Below are 22189 nucleotides of genomic sequence, written 5' to 3' on the forward strand. Positions count from 1 at the left end.
TCGGCCATCTTCGAGGTTTTGTTTTTCAAAGAGGCTCGCTAAATAAAAGAAGTTAAAGAAAAATTTTCATTCATTATAATGTAAAATTTAAGAATAATAAAAAGTTAAAGATAATAAAAATGTTAAAATAATTGATATAGTATGTAATGAAGTATACTTATTTAAATTTAATAAAATGAAATTATTGTGGAGGTTCAATTTAAATTTAGTTTTTAGAGACAAAAAGCTACAACCGTGAGATTCTCGCGTCGTTGCTGACGTGACAGGTCTGTGACTCGGCACCGGGACGTTCACTGCCTTCACAACGAGCGCGGCGGCGCCATCAGTGAATTATTGTTACCCGAGGGGCCGAAGTGAATATTTTGTCCCACTCAAAATTGCGCCATTTCTATTCTCGCTCTCCACTCTCCACTCTCCACCAATCTCATCGATGCGCCGCGACGGAGTAGTCTTCCAAGAAGAAGGCGGAGAAGGATGGCAGATGGAGTTGTTCGACGAAGATGCTGACGAGGATCGTGAGATGGCCGGGTGCGGGAAGGGGCACCGGCCGTCGATGTCGGTTGCGACGTCCGAGGGCGGCGTGATCTGCCTCGCTTGCCTCTCAGCGCTGCTCTCCGATCCACGCGCCCTCACTCACCACGTGTCCTACGCCCTCTCTCAGCTGTCCACCGCAATCCGTTGCCCCGACTTCGTTCGCCGCCTGGCCGGCCGTCAGCCTCACCTTATCGTGTCCCCCCTTGTGCGGGCGCTCGCATCCTTCGATGACGAGCCTCTCGCACGCCAGTTGATCGACCTTGTCTCCGATCTTTCCGAGTGCGGACTTCCCCGCTCCGTGTTTGGGGATTTTGTCTCTCGCGTCTCGGATTTCATCTCATCAGGCGGGCTTGCTTGGAGCCGACGGCAATTCTTCATGGTAACCGTTTGTTCTCCTCAATTTGATTTTGTGCTTCGCTACGCTAATTATTCGATTTCTCAAATTTATGAGACTAACTGTGCTACCAACCTTTACTAGTATTACTGAAATTGGACATTCCAAATATCTGATGCTTTCTTCTATGCTATTCAATTTTCTCTGATGCTTTAAAGTCATTTCTATTTTGTACCCTCTTGACGCAGCTGCATTGCTTGGGAGTGTTGCTTAATTCTCGCCAGGACTGTAACCCAGCAGCCCATATTAGAGATAAGGCCGCCCTTTTCTCAATACTTGTCACGGGTCTTCAGTTGCCAAGGTTAAGTAGAAAGGATTCTGAATAATCTTAAGATCTTCACCTCATCCAAAAATTAAAATAATTGTTTATTTCGCTTTGCAACAGTGAAGAGATTCGGGGGGAGATCCTGTTTGTGCTTTATAAGATGTTTCTTCAACAGGTTATGCCATGGACTGATGAGAGCAACTCTGAACATGATTACTCATTAAAAGAAGAATCATTACTGAAACTTGCGCTTGAAACTTTGCTCAAGGCCCAAAAGGACGATGTTCGCACAAATTGCATAGGTTGGTCATATCCTTTCTCTTTTTTATTTTGATATGGGACTAGCTTCTCTATTTTTCAGTCTTCTATTGTAATCGTGAATAGCACTTTCGTCTCAAGTATTCAAGGATTGATGACTATCGAGAAATTAGCAGATTGACTTCGTAAATATGTTATATCTTGAGTGGATGTTGACTCCGAGTAGTTATGCCATAATTGGTTAAGTAGACTCATCGACTTTGGTGTCATTTAATTGTATCCATTTTTGGATATAAATCAGATCATACTAGTTATATTTGCATCTGTAGATTTCAAGTTTTCATGCCAAGTACTGGTCATACACAACTTCTGTCAGTTGCTACTGGCCTATCACCAATGTACCCATCTTCTTTTGTGTTTGCTGGAAAAAGTCTTGTTAACTTGGGAATGCCCCCAATGATGCCTAGTTTTATCAAGAATTCAGATATCCTTTTCAAAATGTCCAACATGATCCGTCTTCTCCAAATACTCCCACATACTAAAATACAATTCAAAAGAGCATTATACCCCCCAAAACTGGTAATCATTTAAAAATGTGGATTTCCAGATAATATAACATATATAGGTTTTTGAATGGTTTTAGTTTCTTCATCAAAACATCTAGATACCTCAAATTGGGGTTATTTGGTAGTGGAAAAAATTGCTAGGCGCCTGCCCAAGACAATTTGCTAATAATCTGTTCAATTACTTTACCTCCTCAACTTATCTAGTGATTTGAATTCTCTTTATATTTTCCGGGGAACATCGTTAGAGGATGGGGGGTAGTGGGCTGATGCTTATGGAGCACAATAATCTATCAAAACTTGTTAGGGTATGCCTGAAAATGTGTTATTTAAAAGTTTCACTTTGTTTGCTGATAAAAAGCTTCTTTCCATTTACAAATTATCAATCAGCGTGGGATTCTAGTCTCCATTTTTCTTGTAGATTAATTAGCAGGTTAATTACTTGACATTGTCAACTTATTTGAGAATATATTGAACTCTATCCATCTTTTATTGGCTTTAGTATCTCAAATTGGAATCATCTTCATGTGCATATCCAGCATTGCTTTTGGTGTTAGCTCAGCGGGGTGTTTTCGAGAACTTGTTTGGAAATAGCCGATTGCTTAGTTTGAACAGTGAAAGGGTTAAGCCAATGAAAGAAGATGGATTGCTCCTGTCTTCATCTCTTGTTGACATGTTTGCTGATGCTATTAAAGGTCCTCTGCTTTCTTCTGATATCCAATTGCAAACTAACACCTTGGACTTGATCTTTCACACTGTCTCATCTGGTTTTAGTTCTGTGAAACAAATTCAAGCTCTAATTGAAAAGGACATTGCAGATTATGTTTTTGAAGTACTCAGATTGTCAGGTAGTATCTTTGAATTTAGTATACATATCGCATATCCAGATGGAAAAGTTGCTTAGTATTTTATGTTATGATGTTAATATGCAACCTGCAGGAAACCAAGATTCTGTCATCATTTCTTGCCTTCATATTCTTGATATTTTAGCAACTGCTGATGAAGCCTTTGTACATAGACTTGCAGTAGGTTTTAATATATTGCTTCCAGTCTTACGGTATGTAATTGAGATACCTCTCCATCCAGCTCAAAATCATGCTCTAAAACTTGTTTGGACTTGCATCACACATTGCCCAGGAATTATGTCCATTTCTCAAGTAGAGGAATTAGCAGGGATCTTGGCACAACTTTTCAAAAGGAAAGCTACAGTTGAGCTTCCTATTGTTTCTGAAGCTTTCACCTTGGCCTGCTTGACATTTGTGGAGCTTCTTAAATCACCATCTTCCTGCAATATAAATCAATTAGCACCCTTGATACAAGAGGCATCTAGAAATGCCATCATTTCATCTATTTCATCTCAGGAAGATTCAGTCATATTTTTATACTCACTCTACCTCGTAAAAGAATTGTACTCGTCTATTGTTGAAGAATGTTCCATAACATGTGCTAAACAGGAACTGGAGAAGCAGATTACTGAAACTTGTGAAAAATATCTACTACCTTGGCTTGCAAGAGTCATTGATGAAATGCAAGATGAGGAAATCGTACTGGGTATTCTTGAAACTTTTCATCTAATATTACTAAAAGGTTCTGAAATTGTAGCCCGATGTTTTGCTGAATTTTTGGTTTCATCATCTTGGTTCAGTTTAGCATTTGGTTGTTTGGGATTCTTTCCCACAGCGAAGATGAAAACAAGAATATATATGATGCTAAGTTCAGTTATTGATCTACTTTTAGGCCCTGATCTTGGGGAACCTATCAGAGATTGCTATCTCAATCTTCCTTGCGATCCTCTAGAACTGATATATCTACTTGGTCAGAGCAACTTACAAGATTCATTTCTTGCTAGCTGTCAGAGTGCTGTTCTTATGTTGCTATATGTCAGCTCATTATATGATGATAGGTAATGTGATGTCACCCCATCTATTGTATAGTGTTTACAATTAGCTTATGGTGTATTTTGTTCTTCCAGGCTTACTGATGGGAGTCAATTATTGGCTTCTTTGGAGCAATATATTCTTGTTAACTACAATAACTTGTCATCTGGAGCTACTCATCCTATGATAGGTTCTCAGTTGGTGCATCTTTATGCTCTTGTCAGAAGTGATACATTGAACTATAAAATACCATACAGTGCAGAGGTAGAAAAGTCTATCTTCAATTTGATAGCTCAAATGAATTGGGATTTGCTCTCTATAGACCTACATCCAAGAGCATTAAAATGGCTTTTCCAGCAGGAAGAAATCTCGACACCACTCTCTTTCCTGATCTTGAATGTCTGCCGATCATATAGCACAAACAAGGATCAAATTTGTCTGCGAGCAAATTCTATTAAACTACTAGATATCCAGATGATAGCAGAACTAATAGTTTCTGGAGATAACTTTGTTATCCAATTGATGCTATCATTACTAGTAGAAGGGTTAGAAGAAGACAGGAAAAATGATATAGTACATTTGATAACTGCCATGACAGACATCCTAAATATCTTTCCTAGGGCATCTAATGAGTTCATTTTGCATGGCATTGCTGAAACACTCCGGAAGGTCTTTTACTCTGTATACTTCAATCAGATTGAAACCTGCAGCCTCTTAATTTTCAATGTCCTTTATTTGGCAGATCATGCAGCTCTTTGCCAAGATGAAGATTGGCGTGGAATCATACTGAAGGTATTGCTTATCTCATTTTGTGTATGGGATCATATATGCAGTTTCCTTCTTACCCTGCTCAAACCACTAGATATATTCCATACCCCGTCATAACTCCGGCATATCCTAATATGATGAAATTAGCTTTTGCAAGTCCAAAATCATTTTGTAGCATACTATATAGATTCTGGAGGCAACAGAGCAAAAGTCTTCTAATATATGTTGCATGGTGAATCTTCAATTTTTTTAGTTTGTTTTAGGAGGACCTATTGATTTATATAGGTAGAGATATTTCTCTTTCAAGCCAGTTTGAAACAACCCATAATTGCGAAAATCTTATTGGAATATCTGTTTGGGCAGTTGCTTGAGCATTTGAAGGCTAAATTAACTTCCTCCACGTTTGGCCAAGAAGAGATCCTGATAATTGCTATTTTTAGTCTCATCCTGCACTATTCCACCAGACAAATACTTGTGGAAGCATCAAAAGCTATACTACTGGACAAGTCACTAGCCTTGGCGCTTGAGAGAATTGTACATACATCATGTGGAAAAGGTCCGACATTAGTTTCTTGTGATGAGGATACGCCAGCAGGAGAGACCTTAATTTTTGTTCTTTTACTATATTTTTTCACTTTGAGAAGGTTAGTGGTCTTAACTGTAGTGGTTTATACAAATCATTTGATGTGTAATTAATCAATTTTCTTTCAGTTCTCATATCATTTTCTCGGGAGCTATGAATTGGCAGGAGTTTTTTCAATCATCTGATGAAGTTCATGGATCATCAGTCTTCTGTATCAAATGTCATGATATATGTAGGCTGTTGCACTTCGGACCTACAGTTGTGAAGTTGGTTTCTTCACATTGTCTGATGGAGCTGCTGACCAGAATTTCGGATCAGAGGGGAAAAAGTAATAATAATCTAAAGTTATCTATGAAATATCTAGAATCTATTATGACTGTTACAGAAGGCTTGCTTTTCTATGAAGACTTTTCAACTGCCACAGCTTGTCGTGTTTGTCTTTCAAGACTTTTAGGGTGGGAAAAGTTGGGGGTGCTGGAGAAGAAGGTGATCAGAAATTCCAGATGGTTTAGGATTATCATGGAGGAATTAGCAATGGCTTTAGCTGCACCTAGTTTAGCATCAAGATCTTTCATAAATCAACACAAGCCTGCAGCTCATGTCGCCATCATTTTACTCCAACTGAATGAATCACCTCCATGGTTGAACTCAGTGTTCAGTAGTTCATGTATCTCTGGGATACTTGGCAACCTTTCAGCATGTAATTTGACGCCAGATATGGTTAAGCTTTTTAAGGAATTGACTATAAGGAAATATATGAACAAAGAGCAGGTCGATACTATTCATCACTTGTTCCAGGTCCGAGTTCTCTCTTGTGTGATGTAGACATTTTCTTTGATTTTTAAACATCCTATACTTCTGAAGTAAATTCAGATATCCTCCTTTATGAGTTTTTCTTGGTCATACCCTCCATGAGGATTCATCCGTTAGAATTTACTTATCCTTTTGTTTGTTTTTCGTTTATAATTCTGTCAGGTTTGCAGAAAGCAAGTATACACAGATAGCTTTGGAGAGCAGACTCCGAAGGAGGATCTTCCCAAAGCAATAAAAAACCATGACGATATGGGTGATATCTGCAATGTGCTTATCCAACTTATGCTGTCGTCGAATAAGTACTGCAATGAGAGTAAGCCAGAGCATGAAAAGTTGTTAGAAGAAATAGATATGTTCTTTCAAATTTCAACTACCGTCATGGAATAGATTCCAGGTCAGCCTCTCCGTTTTTCTTGTTTCTTTGTTTGTAGATTGCAAGTTCCCTCACTAACCTTGTTTGTCACATTAGGCAACCATAGAGAATCTTGTCTTTGACGCAAAGATCTAATTTTTCTTTCCTTTTGAAGAAAACAAAAATGTGTAGAGGAAGCATGGTAATTTTTATCATCATACCCATAAATTATACGGACCTACATCACTTTTGTCTTTTTTTTAAAAAAAGAAAAAGTGTTAGAAGCGCAATCATAAAAGTTATTGTTTTAGATTTCATCTAATGTGATACGAAATCTAATGCTCATGTGATCGATCTCCCCTCTCTCACCCTTCGGCAATCTTGTCTGACATCCGTCCATGGCATCTCTGGCACGCTTCATCTCCGGCGCGTCCTCTCCAACTAGTCCTTCATGAGTTCTCCGGCGTTCCTTCGCGTGCCCTCGACGGTGACGTCCTTAGCCTTGTCTCTAGTGGCCCCAGCCTTGTCTCTGTCCTTAGCACTCTCTTTGGCGTTCCTAAGTCATTGGTTCTCTTCGATGTCTGTGAGTTAGTGTGCCTGAGCTCCTTCTCTTCGGAATTCAGCTTCTCTCCTGCGTTGTCATTGTGCCCTAGCTCTCCGCCATCCACGATCACTCCTTCGAGCGTCGTTTGTTCGCTCCTCTCCATCACAAGGTAAAACTTTCTCCTTCGAGGTCGTGTATTCTTGCAAGGCTGTGTATTCTTGCAAGGCTGCCTATGATCTCGCATTGCGCTTGTAGGCTGGATTTGCTTCTAAGGCTATTGTGCTTTCGAACCCACTGTGCTAGTGAGCCTCGCTAACCTTGTAGTGTCATTTAATGATATTATGTGTATGTTCCATGTATATTTGGATTTTTAGAACAATTTTTCTGTGCTAAGTACTCATATATATATATGTTATTTTGATTGCCCAATTATAGTTTTCCGTTATTATACATCCTAATTGTGATGTTTGATTGCAATATAGCCTTAACCTAATCAAAGTAGACCAAAATGATTTAAATATAAGCATGCTTAATTTAACATGATTAACCAAGTTGGGAATTTTATTCTCATTAAGATATAATGTATATGAATAAGACTTGAATGTACAATAGGTTAGACAATAGATTTATCAGTTAAGAATTTTTGTTTGGTTGAAGAGTTTGTGAACTTTGTTAAGTCTCATCCAGAATAATTAAATGATGTTGAATATAAGTGTTCATGTAATCAACACAGATGTAGAAATACAACTTTCCATGATGAAAATATAGTGAAAACATATATATGTAGGTATGAGTTTGTTCCAAATTATTATAACGGGTATTATCATGAAGAATTGTATGTATTTGACCAAATTGGGTCTTTTGTCGCTTCGTCATCCTTCCTGATTGCTCTAGAGGAATCATCAGGTCCTATGAATGCAATGCAATCAATAGTTTATGACGTAATGAATGCATATTATCAATTGAATATAGAGAAAACATCTACGCTTGAAGTTCAGAAAATGTATGATATGTTAAAGGTTAGTGAAAGAGAATTGTGGGAAAATATTCATTCTGGTCATTCTAAGCTATCAGCTACTGCAAAATTATTAAACATAAAAGCAGAACATCATTTCTCTGAACGATGTTACGATGACATGTGTCAATTGATGTTAGAATTACTCTCCGTTGATATCTACATTACTGATAGATTCTACAATACAAAGAAATTGATTAGAGATTTGAGTTTGTCAGTAGAAAAGATTCATTGTTATATCAATAACTACTTGATCTTTTGAAATGAAAATAACAAACTGATGGAATATAGAATGTGTAATCATCCTTGTTATAAGTAGAGTAATTGTATACTGGGGAAGAAGAAAAAAAAATATTCTCTTGAAAGTCATGTATTATTTTCCGTTAACTGCTAGGCTCCAACACTTATATACATTTGCCGCAACAACAAACCACATGAGGTGACATCAAAATCATGTACATGAAGGAGATATAATGTGTCATTTGTGTGACTCCCCTGCATGGAATCATGTAACGTGAGACTTGGACTTTTTTAGATGAATTTTAAGTATTTGGAAGCTATGAACAACAATATTCATATTTCTCAATTATATTAATATCATATAACTTATGTTCATTGATGTTCATAAAAGATAAATTCATGTTTCTTATTTTGCTTATTCCAAGTCCTCATAATCCAAAAGGGCAAATAAATATTTTTTTTTTATAACTTTTGATTGTAGAGTTGAATCATAGCGTTGATGACTTATGACATTGCAAGTAAATTAAATTTTACAATCCATGCTACTTTGTTACGGGCGATTAATAATTTTTAGCATACTTGATGTTGTTAAGATGAAGTACGGCTGATAAATTAGCATGTCCATATTGTATGAGGGAGTCTGATGTATTTTCATTGCTTTGCAATGGAAAGATATCTTGGTTTGATAATCATCATAAATTTTTACCAATTGATCTCTCATTTAAGTGAAATAAGGAAATTTTCAAAATGAATGAAATGATTAGGAAACTTTTTCCAGTATAGAAGTTAGGTGAAGGAGTTCTTGATGAAATTGACAGCTATAGATTTCTACCAATATATCAGGATGGTTCTGATGACATAAATGTTGGTGCAATCTTCTTTGGGTCAAAATTGATCAGGTTGACTAAGTTCGAGTTGTCTCAAGCTTGAATTTCGATGTTGGGACAATATGTATGAATGAGAAGTCAAGTAAGTCAAGGTTGACTGGGGACTTGATTGGCAAAATCCAAACTGAAAGTTAAGCAAACGAGCAATTCTAACTAGAGGTTAGGCAAATGGAAGTCCTAGTGGGCCAGACAAACTTAGTTGGGAACTAGGTTAAATCTAAGGTGGCCTAGCTAGGAGTTAAACACTTCGCACAAGGGACGTCTTAGTGGGACTAGACAAACCTAATTGTGGATTACCTGGGAGCTAAACACTTAGCACAAGGAAAGTCCTAGTGGGACTAGACAAACTTAGTTGGAAATTAGGTTAAGTCCAAGGTGAGTTAGCTGAGAGCTAAACACTTAGCACAAAAGAAGTCCTAGTGGGATTAGACAAACCTAGTTGAGAATTAGATCAAGTCTAAGGTGGATTAGTTGGGAGCTAAATGCTTGTCACAAGAGAAGCACTAGTTGGGAACTAGGCAAAGGAAAGTCCAAGTTGGTCAAGGGTTGACTAGACACTTGGTGAAGAAGTCTTGGCAGGTCAAGGTTGATTGTATGCTAGGCAATAGGAAGTTCCAATAAGTCATGGAAGGCTTCGGGTTGGGCGGAGGAACCCTAAAACTAGGTTTAAGGGATTAGGGTTGAACAATTGATTGGATAGTCGATTGGTTTAAAGTCAATCAATTAGGTGATTGATCTTTCTTCATGAAACAGAAGAGCTCTGGATTAATTGGGTAATCGATTAAGGCTAAAGTCAATCGATTAGGTGATCCATTAGGAGCCTTTCTTCGCAAAAAGGAGAAGGGTGTTGGATCAATTGGGTAATCGATCAAGATCATTTCTAATCAATCAGGTGATTGATTGGGAGAAAACGTGAGTGAATAGTAGCTTCCCAGATCGATTGGGAAGACTTTTCTTCGCGAATGACATCACTCTCGATCGATTGAATGATCAATTAAGAAGCATATACTATGACTTAATTGATTGAGGAAAAGGGGAAAAGAGCCATTGAAAGGTTTAGATGGTTGTATTTGATTTGATCCGACGTGGTAATCGATGTTGGTGCGGGAAGCATCCGACGATCGAACCGTTGTTTTGATAATGGCAAAGGAATTCAAAGTTAAGGTTATGTTGTTATCTAACAAGGTTCATGGAGCTTGCAGGAAAGTCCTAAGTGGTACTTAGGCAAAAGTCCTAGTTGCGATTAGGTAGGTGGAAAACCGTAGGGGGTGGTAACCCTAGGTCATAGGGGGCGGTAACCCTATGCGGAAAGTCTTGGCAGGTCGAGGGCTTCAGGCAAAAGTCCTAGGGGGTGGTAACCCTAAATGGAAAGTCCTGGTATCGCGAACCAGGTGGAAGACTGGACGAGCCGGGAAGCGGGAGTCCAGTAGAAAGTCCGAAAGCATCGAGCGCCGAGCAAAAGTCCAGTCGATCTGGAGGATCGTACTGGCAACAGGTAAAACTCATGAGTGGAGTAGGTGAGGACGCGTTCCTCGCAGAGGGAACAGTAGGCGACGGGTCGACCTAGGACTTCCGGTCGAAAATCCGAAGTCATACCCGGACAGTCTGAAGACTGTCAGAATATTCTATTATCATGATTAATATCTGTGCTAACTTGGTTTTGCAGGATGTGTTTGTAGTTGTAGACTAACATGTTTTACAGGGCCAAAAACTAGAGTTTAGCCTCGGATGAACAGTGTCCAAGGCGCCTCCATGGAGCTTGGAGGCGACCAGGCCTGTGCTGATCCACCCGTGCGACTCGGCGGCCTGGAAGCGCCTAGGACAGGCTTGGAAGCGCCTCTAGCACAGTATAAAAGAGGGGTTCGAGGCAGCACTCAATATATCTTCATCCAAGCGATCCTTCTGCAACAAGCTGCTAACGACACGATCCCAAGTGCTGCGACAACCTCCCGACGACCCGGAGCTTCATTTCTTCATCTCTTGTTGTCGGTATAAGATCATTATTTTAATTTGAGCTGTAATTGTTATACTTGTAAACTTTATCGATTCTATAGTTGTTGCCCACCGAAAGCGGTCAACGACCGTGGACCTTGGAGTAGGAGTCGTCACAGGTTCCGAACCAAGTAAACGACCTGTGTTCGCATTGTGTGCCTTTTATTTCCGCTGCTTTATTACTCTTATTACTCGTCGAGTTTTACGAAGTCGATTCCGAAACGCGAAATAGCCACGAGCGCTATTCATCCCCCCCTCTAGCGCTTTCGATCCAACAATCGATTGAGGGTAAGATCAATCGATTATGTTAAATACAACAATCAAATAATAATTAAATAATATGGTTAATTGGGAAATAACCTTGTGAATTTTCTGAAAATTTTTAAAAAATTTTCAGGATTTAAACTAAAGTCGTATGATATATTTAAGGGGATAGGTCTATTGGACTTGGAGGAGGTTTGTTTGGAATACCTATTTAAGTTGAGAGTTATTGGAATATAAACTTAGGTTTTGATTGATTAACCTAAGTTATATATATAAAAGGAAAAAAACCCTAATCTCCCCTGTCTCCTCTCTGCGTCGCCACAGACCACCACGACTCGACGCCAGTCGCCAGCCGCAGTGAGCCCCGACCATGAGCGAGGGCTCCGATCTCCCTCTCGTGTCGCCCCTTTTCTCCCTCACTTGTGTCGCTCGCATGTTGTCACAGCCGCTGTCGACGCTGATCGGCGAGATGCCTCCGTCCACACCAGCAAATGACACCGATGTTGCATTTTTCTCTTGACCCAACACCATCACCGATTGTCGTCCGGCTTGTGTAGCCCTGTGAGCAATAGCTGCCGAGCCGTGCTCTCCTCGATGGGAAGTTGCTATCATGCGTCGACGCAGACCCTGGTCGGTCATCGCCGCGTCACTCTCTCCCCCATTCTCCACCCTCCCGACCACGGTTGGCCAGTTGGTTTGCTAGCCCAGAATCCGAACCCATTGTTGACCCTCTCCAACAACCGCTATTACCACGTTCATCACCTGTGACCAGACACCATTGTGAACCATCACCGACAACCGAAAAAGAGAAGGTAAAGGAGATGGAGTTATGCAATCTGTTAATTAGTATTGAATAATTCACAGATTGATTAGTTAGTTAAGTTCGATTGAAAATGTAATTGGGGTGATTAACTTCAAGTAATGGTTGTTAGGTTAGCAAGTGAAGGCAATTGTGAGACATTAGTGTTCCTAATCAGGTTTAGGGCTTATTTTATCTATGTTAATCTATGGTGTTGATATATATTTTGTGATATAGGACTCTGACCTGAGACGAGCATTTCAATGTGGAGAAAGTTTAGGATAATTTATAGTTAAATGCGAGTACTTTTTGACTTATTTCTTTAGATCTTTTTATTGCATGATTTATTTTATTGATTTGGCAGTACTTATTTGTTTATCTTGATTTTACTCTTGATTGATTCCTAAGATTGATATTTATTTTGCTTGTCCTTATGTTTAGTCTATTTGATATCTATGTAATCTTTTTTGTTTTCATGTATGTATTGTATGAGTATTATCGTAGTATAGTTACACATTTATGCTCGGATATTTACACCATATCATGATGCACTTAGGCTTGTAACCATGTGTTAGCGATATTATAGCATAGTTGTATACTGTATAGTTGTATACTATATAAGTGCATATATGTTAGCGAGACTATACCTGTTTATACGAGATAGATATCTTACCCTAGCAGAGTGATATAGTATTTCCGCTGGGTTATCTCCTTTGGACTGACCCCCATAATTACTTGATTTCAAATCTGTTGGTTTATGGTATTCATGATGATGCAAGGGAGTTAGATAAGATATTATGACTAGATGACTAGTATTCTCTTGATGAAATTGGTTGACTAGTATTTTAGGGACGTGATTGTTTGTGTTAGGCTCATGCTTATACATTAGTAAGATTATACTGTATGGTAGGATATCGAGTATCCTACTAGACCTTTGCTTGTTATACATTAGTAAGATTAGTAATTTTTTCCCTTACAGTGCTACATTGGTGTTCATTTATATATTTTGTAATAGTAAACTCCAAATCACTCTCCATGTGCATGGTTGTTTAAAGCAGATTGCTTTCACTTTATTTAGATTGCTTTCACTTTATTTATCTGGGTTTCAACTGGGTTATATTTTATATTTTTATTCATGGCATGCTTCACAAGTGCATTCTTATACTCTTGTTGAGAAAAAAATCTGTCCAACAAAAAATTCATCCTCATCTCTTGCCTCTCCTATAGGCCTTTGTAGCAATCGAGAATTCAGAATATATGGATCATCATCAATTGTAAACTCCTCTAAGTCACTGTACTGCTCTGGGGGAAATTCATTTTCTTCAATTTGCATATCATCAGTTAAGAACTCTTGTACATCTATATTACATTGTAATTCTTCTAAAATCTGATATGATGCTCTTCCTCCTCACTCCAAGTAGAATCAAAGTACCAGGATTTTGAACCTCATATTCTAGGTGACTTCCTTCTTCAGTTAAATCAAAGGTCAAATTGCTTGTATTTCTAATTGTGTTATCCACACCAGTATACTCAGAAGTAGATGGAATGTTAGTTCTAGATAGTTCTACTATATTAGCTCTCTGTTCCATAATAGAATTTGTATAAAGCGTATTTCATATTTCAGAGAGAATTTCTTCAGTAATAGGATCATCCCTGAAAAATCGATTCCAAACTAAGTTAGCAAAGTTACAATATAAAAATTAGTGGTATTAAAATTCAAAAAGTAACCAACAATAGAGTAAATGTACATACTAAATTTTTATAATTGATTAGTGGATTTTGACCAAAACATACTGATGGGCCAAGGGTATTTGGATTTCAGCAAAATAGAAATCAATAGGAAGGGTTGAGCGAGTAGAAGATAGATATGATATCAAACCTTGGTTTTAACTACTGTCAATTAAGGTCTTATATCATGTCATTTGTCATAAAGGAGTGCAGTTGTTGGATTTCAATCAACTGCTCCATGTGGCCTTAAAATTTCTAAGTTCAACAAAATCTATTTTTTTAAGTCAGAACTTACATGTCTATATGTTATTCATATAATAATTCATTATACAGTTCTCATATCAGGATTAAAAATGATATGATATGACACCATATTAGGACCAACATAGGCCTGATATACTCTCATATCAGGACCAACGTGGGCCTGATATACTCTCATATCAGGACCTATGTGGTCCTGATATGATGTCATATCAAACCCACGTTCTAGCTGAAAATTTATCAGAAAATAATGTAACTATATAACTCTCATATCAGGATTAAAAAGAGCCTGATATGGGATAAATGATTCCATATCAGGCCCATCGTTGGGCTTGATATGATCTCATATCAGGCCCATAGTGGGCCTGATAGTATCCCACATCAGGTCCACTATGAGTTTGATATGGGAAATATCAAGTCCACATTCTGACTGAAATTTATCGTAAGATTAGATCAGCTCCAGAGGTCTAAATCATCAATAGACGGCGCCGTTAGAGTCCTTGATGCACCAAAAAGTCACAGAAATTGATTTGGGTGCAATTTGATATCTCTAGGCCCATCAGTAGATTTTGAATAAAATCCACTAATGGACCTAGGATAGTCAAACTTAATCGAAATATCAATCTGTTGAGTGAGGAAAAGTTAGATATGGTGTCAAACTTAGATGCTAATCGTTGTCAATGAAGTTCTTGTGACATACCATTTGCCACGAAACAATGCAGTTGGTGGAATTCAATGAACAACACACATTTTTGAGTTTTAATTTAGAGTTGAAACTCAATTTACAACCTTATTTATTATTATTTATTATTCAGAAAATAATTCAACTATACAATTCTCACATTAGAATTAAAAAGGGCTTGATATTTTCCCATATCAGGCCCATCTTGGGCTTGATATTTTCCTACCATGTTCTGGCTAAAATTTATCGTAAGATTAAATCGGCTCCTAAGAGATGTAAATCAATAATAGACGACACCGTTGGAGTCCTTGATGCATCAGAAAGTCATAGGAATTGATTTGGGTGCAATCTGACCTTTTTAACTTCATCAGTGGATTTTGTCTGAAATCCATTGATGGACCTTAGGTGTTTTGGATATCAACAAAATTGTAATTAATAAGAATGGTTGAGCGAGGTTAAAGTAGATATGATGTCAAACCTTCATTTTGATTAAAAAAAAAATAACATCCTAGTGTTTCTTGATATTATAGACTAATTTGTAGCAAATACTATACATACATAATGGAATCATATCTCTCTTCTTCTACCAAATATAGTCTTACTTGAAATTTATTCTTCCACGTCGATTTTCTTCAAAGCAATAATCCTTCAAAGTAGCACTCTTTAATGCTTCTTTAATGCCTTGTGACAAAACCTAAGCTCTCTACTCACTCTATTGCAATGTCACATAAATGTAGGAAGATATATGATAAAACTAGAAGAGATTTTTGTTGAAGTTGTCAATATAAAAGAACATGAAGAAGAATGAGAGAGATAAGGTAAGACCTATCTGAGGTGACGTGCATCCGAATCATACAAATACCTTTTGATTTATAAATCTTAAATTGTGACTCGGATGTATTAAAAATGATGTCTAGAAAGAGAGGATTTAGGAAATTAACAGAAGAGATAGGAAGGGAATTATATTATCTTAGTTTTAAAACTACGATATTTGTTTTGATAAATAAAAAACATGTGGCATCTCGTTTTGGTAAAAAAAAAACCGATGTTGGTAATTTCTTTTGATTTCTCAAGCAATAATAATAATATAATAATTTACTTCTATATTTTTTAAAAAGAATGAATAAAAATTCTCCCTATTGTTACATATGTGTATATATCAATTAATTTGCTGGAGCAATTTCTGAATTCATCTGATGCATAGTCAATTTCTTTAAATGGAATTAATACGATTACGTACATTGAGAGATTTAAAAAATTTGATAACTTTCGTCAATGGAGGAGCAAGTTGCAACCACCATTTTTAAATATATTTCCTTTAGTTAAAATTATAAATAAATATAATATTAATAAAAAAAATATTAATAAATCGATTATAATTCTCTTTACTATTTATTAAGAATGTCAGTTTTTACTAACTAACTTATAAATTTTAAATAAAATTATGTTAATATTTTTATTTTTTTTTTCTTTTAAGACTTATTAATAACTTTTTATGATTATTTTTTATATAAAAAAAATATGTACTTTCATGATTTTTTTTAATATCACATCTTAGGATTGATATATAACACCATAAACAGAAAAAATTTTCTAAATACTTTGAGCTGACCACGTTAGAAAGTATATCTTTCTTGACCTTTTGGTTAATTAGTATAGTATCTGTTTTTATTAGTTTAATATCTGATATAAAAAAATTAAATTAATTTTTTATGAGGGAGAGTTGGTTATAGTAATTTACTGTTGGAGTTTTCGAGTATCACCCTTGGATTATACTATTGCATGAGCTTAGTGCATTCTTACTAAGTCCAAATTTATGAGTCTTTTATATATATATATATATATATTAAACTTGATTTTTAATAGGTTTGGACAAAATTAAGACTTGATTATGATCGATTTTATTATCCTAGCTAGTTTACTTTAAATGTGTAAAGAATAAATATGGCCATATATTTATAATAATATTTTGACTCTTTTGATATTTACAATTTTAATTTCAAATGATCTATTGTAAGAGTCAATGACAATAAATGTTTAATTATTAACCATGTCGTTAGTGCAGCTCGCTTGAATTTAATAAATTTTTTAATGAACAAACGTAAAATTCACTAACTTTGCTTTTCTGTGCGTGTTCTGTTCTTTCTAATTTTGTCTTTCTAAGTTTCCTAGCAACAGTTTTTTAAGAAAATTTAAAATTATTATCTGCATTATACGGCATTGAAGTTTGTTCTTAAATAGCAAATAATGTTACAATTTTCAACGACAAACATGTCTCAAAGAAATAATTTTATGGATTTCCACAGTGTTAAACTGCACTTCTATCATAATCATAAATTTAAATGATTCAACTCTACTATTTATGTGTTGACTATTGGATCATCTTTATTAATTAAATTATGTCTATCTTAACCATTATAATTTTACTATTGAGTTATAACTATCTTGATTAATATTTTAGGATTGCGTCTAATTAATATTACAAGCAAACTCTTTCTCGATACTTTTGCGTCCTTAACCAGGTCGTTAGTTCGCTTGAATTTAATTTTTTTTAATGAACAAGTAAAATTAACTGACACATTTAAATAGTATTGATGTCCGACGCCACACGTTGTCACTAACTTTTTTTTTTTATTTTTATTTTGGTGTGTTATTTTTTAAATATTATTGATGCCCTACGCCACACGTTGTACGTCGCTAATGTAGCATTATATATAATTTGTCTCTTCTTTTTTTTAATAATTTTCTTTTTGAAGTCCTTCAATTTTTAAACTGTATGATTTCTTGAAGATTTGGTTTTCAGTATTATTTCAAGGATAACCTAATTAGTTAGGTTGGAAATGTGAATAACATAAATAGGTGGAGATTAACAAATTTTATTGTACATGGATTGTTAGTTCTATATTAGAATTTTTTTTTTTTTTTTTTTTTTTTTTGTCCCCGGGGTCATGGTGCCGCGGTAGGACATCTAGGTTGTCTATCAAGTACCCGCGGTTCGAACCCCAGCTACGGCGTATTTACAGGAATTTTTCCTCCAAATGAGGGGCGTAATCAAATTACCCTGGTAGTTGGTGGGAAACTTCCGTGGGACCGGGCCGGTCACCCCCAGAGATAGTCAATGAGGTTTTACCGTGTGCGCTTCTCGATTTATCCGAGTGGTCGGTGGGAAACTTTCGTGGGGCCGAACTGGTCACCCCAGAGATAATCAATGAGGCTAACTGGGATTATCATTTTTTTTATATTAGAAATTTTTTAATTTTTTTTGTTGGTTTAAATTAATATACATATATTGTTATTGTAAACATATGCATGACGAAATACTCTCTCACGCGTGGATATATAAGGATAGGTACAAATTCAAGACTTAAATTGTGCTAAACTAAGTTAATTCATGTGTAAACACGACCTACACGCGTAGAATATTGGACTGATCGACTACATATTTCTGTTAAAAAATGTTTAATTTTTATACTATTTCTAATTATCCACCTTGTTTAAATTGACAGAATTGTTCCCTTTTAAATTTAGAAACAAACAATCATATAGTATTATTTTATGATTTTATAATTACTTCGAGATCTTTAGCTATGATATAATATTAAAAAAATTATGGTAATGCTTAAAATTAAGATCTATGTCTTAGTTTAATATCCAACATGGCTTTGGCATTTTTGTATAACTTTTAAAATATAATCAAGTGATTGAAATCATGACATTAATGTATTAATTACCATAAGAAGATAAAATATATAAATATATATATATATAGTCGACTGCTATATTACAATAGGATAGGGTTGATCAACAATGAAAAGACTTGGTTCTCGGTTTCTCCATCAGCTTTGCCGTATCTATCCTCGTCTTGGTAGAAGAACTGGAATGTGCGAATCATATTGACCACCAAACGTTTCATGTATTCCTCGAATGAAGAAGACACCGAGCCACGATCTCCATTGACGCTCCTCCAATTCGCCTTGATCGCTTCCTTCATCTGTCCACGAGCCACATCTTCCGAGACACCTCTCTCGAGCATGCAACACTGAATGCATTTTTGCACATCACCTCTTTTAAGTTCATCCTACGTACGCACGCCGCATTACAAATTAATAAACAAGAATGGAGACTTGATCAATTTACCATTTCAATTTCTACATTGGAGCTGAGCTAGCATACCTTTGAAGTGGCTAAATCGTCGTAGAGCCGGGCAAGTCTAGACTTGGGCAGCATAATGGCAGGGTAATCTGAGAAACGTTCCAAGTCGTGTTTGGTTAACTCTTGGGCCATGCAGTAACCGTATGTCACCATCACATTGCTCGATATCGACATCCTCCCGTTCTCTAAATATTCATCGAACTTGGGCGTGTGGCCTTTGTGGTACCACTTTGCTTCCACTAGATACGCTTTGCACAAGTCTGCCCACTGAAATTATATTCAAGCAAATCAGAATAGCACTGAAATGGATCGATATTATCGCTTACGTACAGCTCTCTTGAGATAAGGCATCGTGTTCAATCCCTTCTCTTTCATGACCTTCAAAGTTGCTTCATTCGTCGTGTTGAAGACTGCAAGAAATAAGAGCTTCATGTAGTCTGGAAGTCCGTCGATCGCATTAATGTCCCATCTGAAATTCATATATATCCAGAATTATATTAATCAATATATGTATCAGCAAATTCATCGTACGTACCTATCGATGGTATCGGTGAAGAGTTCGAGTTCGTCCAAGGTTCCATAGACATCATAAACATCATCGATCATTGTCACGAAGCAGTTTGCTTTTGTTTGCTCCTCTCTGAATCTCCAGTGCTCTGGCTCAGATGCCCAGCCCACAGTCCACAAGTAGTTCTCTGTCAATCTGTCCCTTGAGAACGGCAATTCCCGAGCGATTCCAAGTTCTGTCCACCATCTGCATGATGATTAATTACCACTCAAATTCACGGCATTAATTAAGCATTGCGAACTTGATTAATTAGTCTAATTACCTCGAGACTTGTCTGAGTTCCTTCTTGTGGACGCTCTGAGTCGCATTGAAATCGAGCTTAGCAAATTCAAGCAGAGCACGATTCACGTTCGCGGCCGCTTCTCTCTGGCATGATTCGATGAACCATCTCGTGTGCAACCTCTCCATCCTCCAATTCAGCGGCAGTTCCAGGGCGTGAGCCACCTTCTCCCTAGTCAGATCAGAGCTTTCCATGCCTTCTTCTAAAACATTCTTGAGGTGTTCAGTTGCGAACTCCATGGCTTCATGCAACGCCATCTCTTCGTCCTTTTCATAATAAGAAGCCTCGTACAGACTGAGCATTCCTTGGGTGTTCTTCCCAAGGCAATCCCTCAACTGCCCTTTCTCATCTCTAAACTTGTAGAAAATATCTTCATTTGGCAGACAAAATTATTAATTAGTTTCTGACAATTACGGTAAATGACAGTACTGATGGATTAATTACCTTCCGAAACAGAGAAGCCATTTTCCCTGAGCAGCCTGAAGAGCACTGCTGAGGCATGAAGGTTATCCTTAAATTTCAAGCTTATGTCTTCTAAAGAAGCATGAAGACTGCTCAAAGAGTCTTTAATGTCGTCTTTGAAATGATAAGCCACTCCGAGCTGTTGCAGCTGGTCGATAAGTTGAAGCTGCTCTTCCACTTCCTTGTCGTCGTGTATAACTTTTCTGACTTTCTCCTTCAGTAATTTTATCCTCGCAGTCGCAGTGCGGTCCTCCTCCTCCACCTATAGATGATAAAATTAACTAATTTCAGTTAAGTTTATAATTAAGAACGGAAATTTAAGAGTTAAAAAACAGGGTGCTAGCTAGCTGCTGCTGACTGGAGAGTTGACGTACGGTGAGTGATCGTATGCGGTCATCGCCCCATAAGTTGGGCTGGTAAATGGCCGATCGCCTCGACGCCGGCGTCTTCTCGGCGGCGCATCGGATGACGGTGGTGGCGCATCGCCGGAGGAAAAAGGGGCGTCGATCAAAAGACAAGTTCAATGGAGCCAGTGATGCTGCGAAGAGCGCCATGATTAATATAATGGCTTTTGTTTTAGCCCTCGGTTGAAAACGGTTGATATATATAGAAAGTGCGAAGGGGAGTCCCATAGTACAGTAGTAATCGAGATTATCACGCTAATTATTTAATTATAATTACACGTTTATCGGGTGTGAAATTTTGCGTGTAGTTTGGGTGAGAACATTCTCCATGCGCGATCTAGCGTGAAAAATATTAAAAGGCGTTTTATATTTTAAAAATATCTAATTTTATTAAAATGGAAGGCTCTTTTGACGATAATAATTAATAAAATTATGGAATGTTTTTTCCTACATTTTTTTTAAATATGAAGGATCTTTTTGATATTTTTTTAAAAATAAAATACCCTGATAATAAAATTAAGAGATACTTTTTTAGTTTTTGCCCTTATATCAAAGAAAAATATGAAAAAAAAAAGAGTTGTAAAGCCTATGATTTTTTTTTGTTATTCATGTTCCAACATTTTCCATGCAGAATTTGAATATCTCAATGTTTTTATTAATTGTACAAAATTAATTTTTAATGTAGATATCGGAGCAAATAGAGGCCCTCACTCTAGTAGAAGACGGTCCCAAATCTTTTTAGAGATATTTATTTTAGTACAATGACATTTTATATTGAAAATATTAAATATCTAATAAAATATTTTATATCCGCTAGCTCTAAAATTTATCGAAATAATCATCGATATAGATACTAAAAATGTCAATTAGTGGGGTAATTTTTAAAGTAGTTATTGATTCAATTAAAATATGGTAAATTTTCAAAAAGAAAAAAAATTAAAGTACGTCCTGCTTTAGGTAGCATCCGATGTGACGAGAGAATAACATTCTCCTCTAAGAAAAATGCATCACTTTCATCCACAGGATAATTTGATTCCATAATTTATTTCTATAAAAAAAATTCAATAGAAAATATAAACTCCAATTATTGTGACAGATGGATGAAATTAGCAAGCAAAGAACAATTTTACAAATAGCCCGCTCCAGGTTAAGAATCACTATAATTTTTTATTTTTATCTCAATATTTTATCATTATTATACTACATTATATTATTTATATACAAAAAATATTTTAATTTTTAAAATAAATTTGATTTAATCTAAGAAATCTCTAAATCCTAAATTTAGATCAATTTGGATCCAATCTAAAACTAAAATCAACCCAAGAACTTCCACTCCGAATCCGACCAGAACACAAAAACTCTTACTTCGAGCTTGATTTTTTTTTTTTTTTAAATCAACTCAGGTCGAGTTGATATATAGATCGATTCACTTTTGACACCCTTAAAATTCATAGATGGTCGAGTTGATAGATCGATTCATTTTTGATACCCTTAAAATTCA

The 22189-nt window shown here is 36.4% G+C and overlaps 2 protein-coding genes and 1 pseudogene across 4 annotated transcripts; 2 read left to right on the top strand and 1 right to left on the bottom strand.

Moving 5' to 3' along the window:
* The first annotated feature begins 281 nt into the window (after positions 1-281).
* Positions 282-7330, top strand: LOC122053280 (protein PUTATIVE RECOMBINATION INITIATION DEFECT 1). 2 transcript variants are annotated; one of them, XM_042615272.1, is made up of 10 exons: positions 282-913; positions 1117-1229; positions 1314-1495; positions 2554-2862; positions 2954-3565; positions 3752-3917; positions 3987-4683; positions 5023-5303; positions 5371-6040; positions 6218-7330. In XM_042615272.1, the coding sequence occupies exons 1-10, from the start codon at positions 431-433 to the stop codon at positions 6440-6442; spliced, it is 3738 nt and encodes a 1245-aa protein (XP_042471206.1). In that variant the 5' UTR covers positions 282-430; the 3' UTR covers positions 6443-7330. The 2 variants fall into 2 exon arrangements, with proteins under 2 accessions (XP_042471206.1, XP_042471205.1); XM_042615271.1 differs by having other exon boundaries at positions 2954-3917.
* A 9118-nt stretch (positions 7331-16448) lies between these two features.
* Positions 16449-16621, top strand: LOC122054277 (annotated as a pseudogene).
* A 1923-nt stretch (positions 16622-18544) lies between these two features.
* On the bottom strand, positions 18545-20857 carry LOC122054225 (terpene synthase 10-like). 2 transcript variants are annotated; one of them, XM_042616038.1, is made up of 7 exons: positions 20656-20857; positions 20264-20543; positions 19802-20189; positions 19507-19725; positions 19350-19440; positions 18993-19238; positions 18545-18897 (listed from the first exon to the last, which is right to left on the bottom strand). In XM_042616038.1, the coding sequence occupies exons 1-7, from the start codon at positions 20833-20835 to the stop codon at positions 18601-18603; spliced, it is 1701 nt and encodes a 566-aa protein (XP_042471972.1). In that variant the 5' UTR covers positions 20836-20857; the 3' UTR covers positions 18545-18600. The 2 variants fall into 2 exon arrangements, with proteins under 2 accessions (XP_042471972.1, XP_042471971.1); XM_042616037.1 differs by having other exon boundaries at positions 18549-18897; positions 19302-19440.
* Between the last annotated feature and the right edge of the window lie 1332 nt (positions 20858-22189).

This window comes from Zingiber officinale, chromosome 3A (assembly GCF_018446385.1).
Source record: "Zingiber officinale cultivar Zhangliang chromosome 3A, Zo_v1.1, whole genome shotgun sequence".
Lineage (NCBI taxonomy): Eukaryota > Viridiplantae > Streptophyta > Magnoliopsida > Zingiberales > Zingiberaceae > Zingiber > Zingiber officinale.

Coding starts and splice junctions, on each gene's coding strand:
- LOC122053280 (XM_042615271.1), top strand. CDS start 431: ATGCGCCGCGACGGAGTAGTCTTCCAAGAAGAAGGCGGAGAAGGATGG. Junction 914..1,116: donor GCCGACGGCAATTCTTCATG/GTAACCGTTTGT, acceptor CTCTTGACGCAG/CTGCATTGCTTGGGAGTGTT. Junction 3,918..3,986: donor AGCTCATTATATGATGATAG/GTAATGTGATGT, acceptor TTGTTCTTCCAG/GCTTACTGATGGGAGTCAAT.
- LOC122054225 (XM_042616037.1), bottom strand. CDS start 20,835: ATGGCGCTCTTCGCAGCATCACTGGCTCCATTGAACTTGTCTTTTGAT. Junction 20,190..20,263: donor TGGCTTCTCTGTTTCGGAAG/GTAATTAATCCA, acceptor TGCCAAATGAAG/ATATTTTCTACAAGTTTAGA. Junction 19,239..19,301: donor TGCCTTATCTCAAGAGAGCT/GTACGTAAGCGA, acceptor ATATAATTTCAG/TGGGCAGACTTGTGCAAAGC.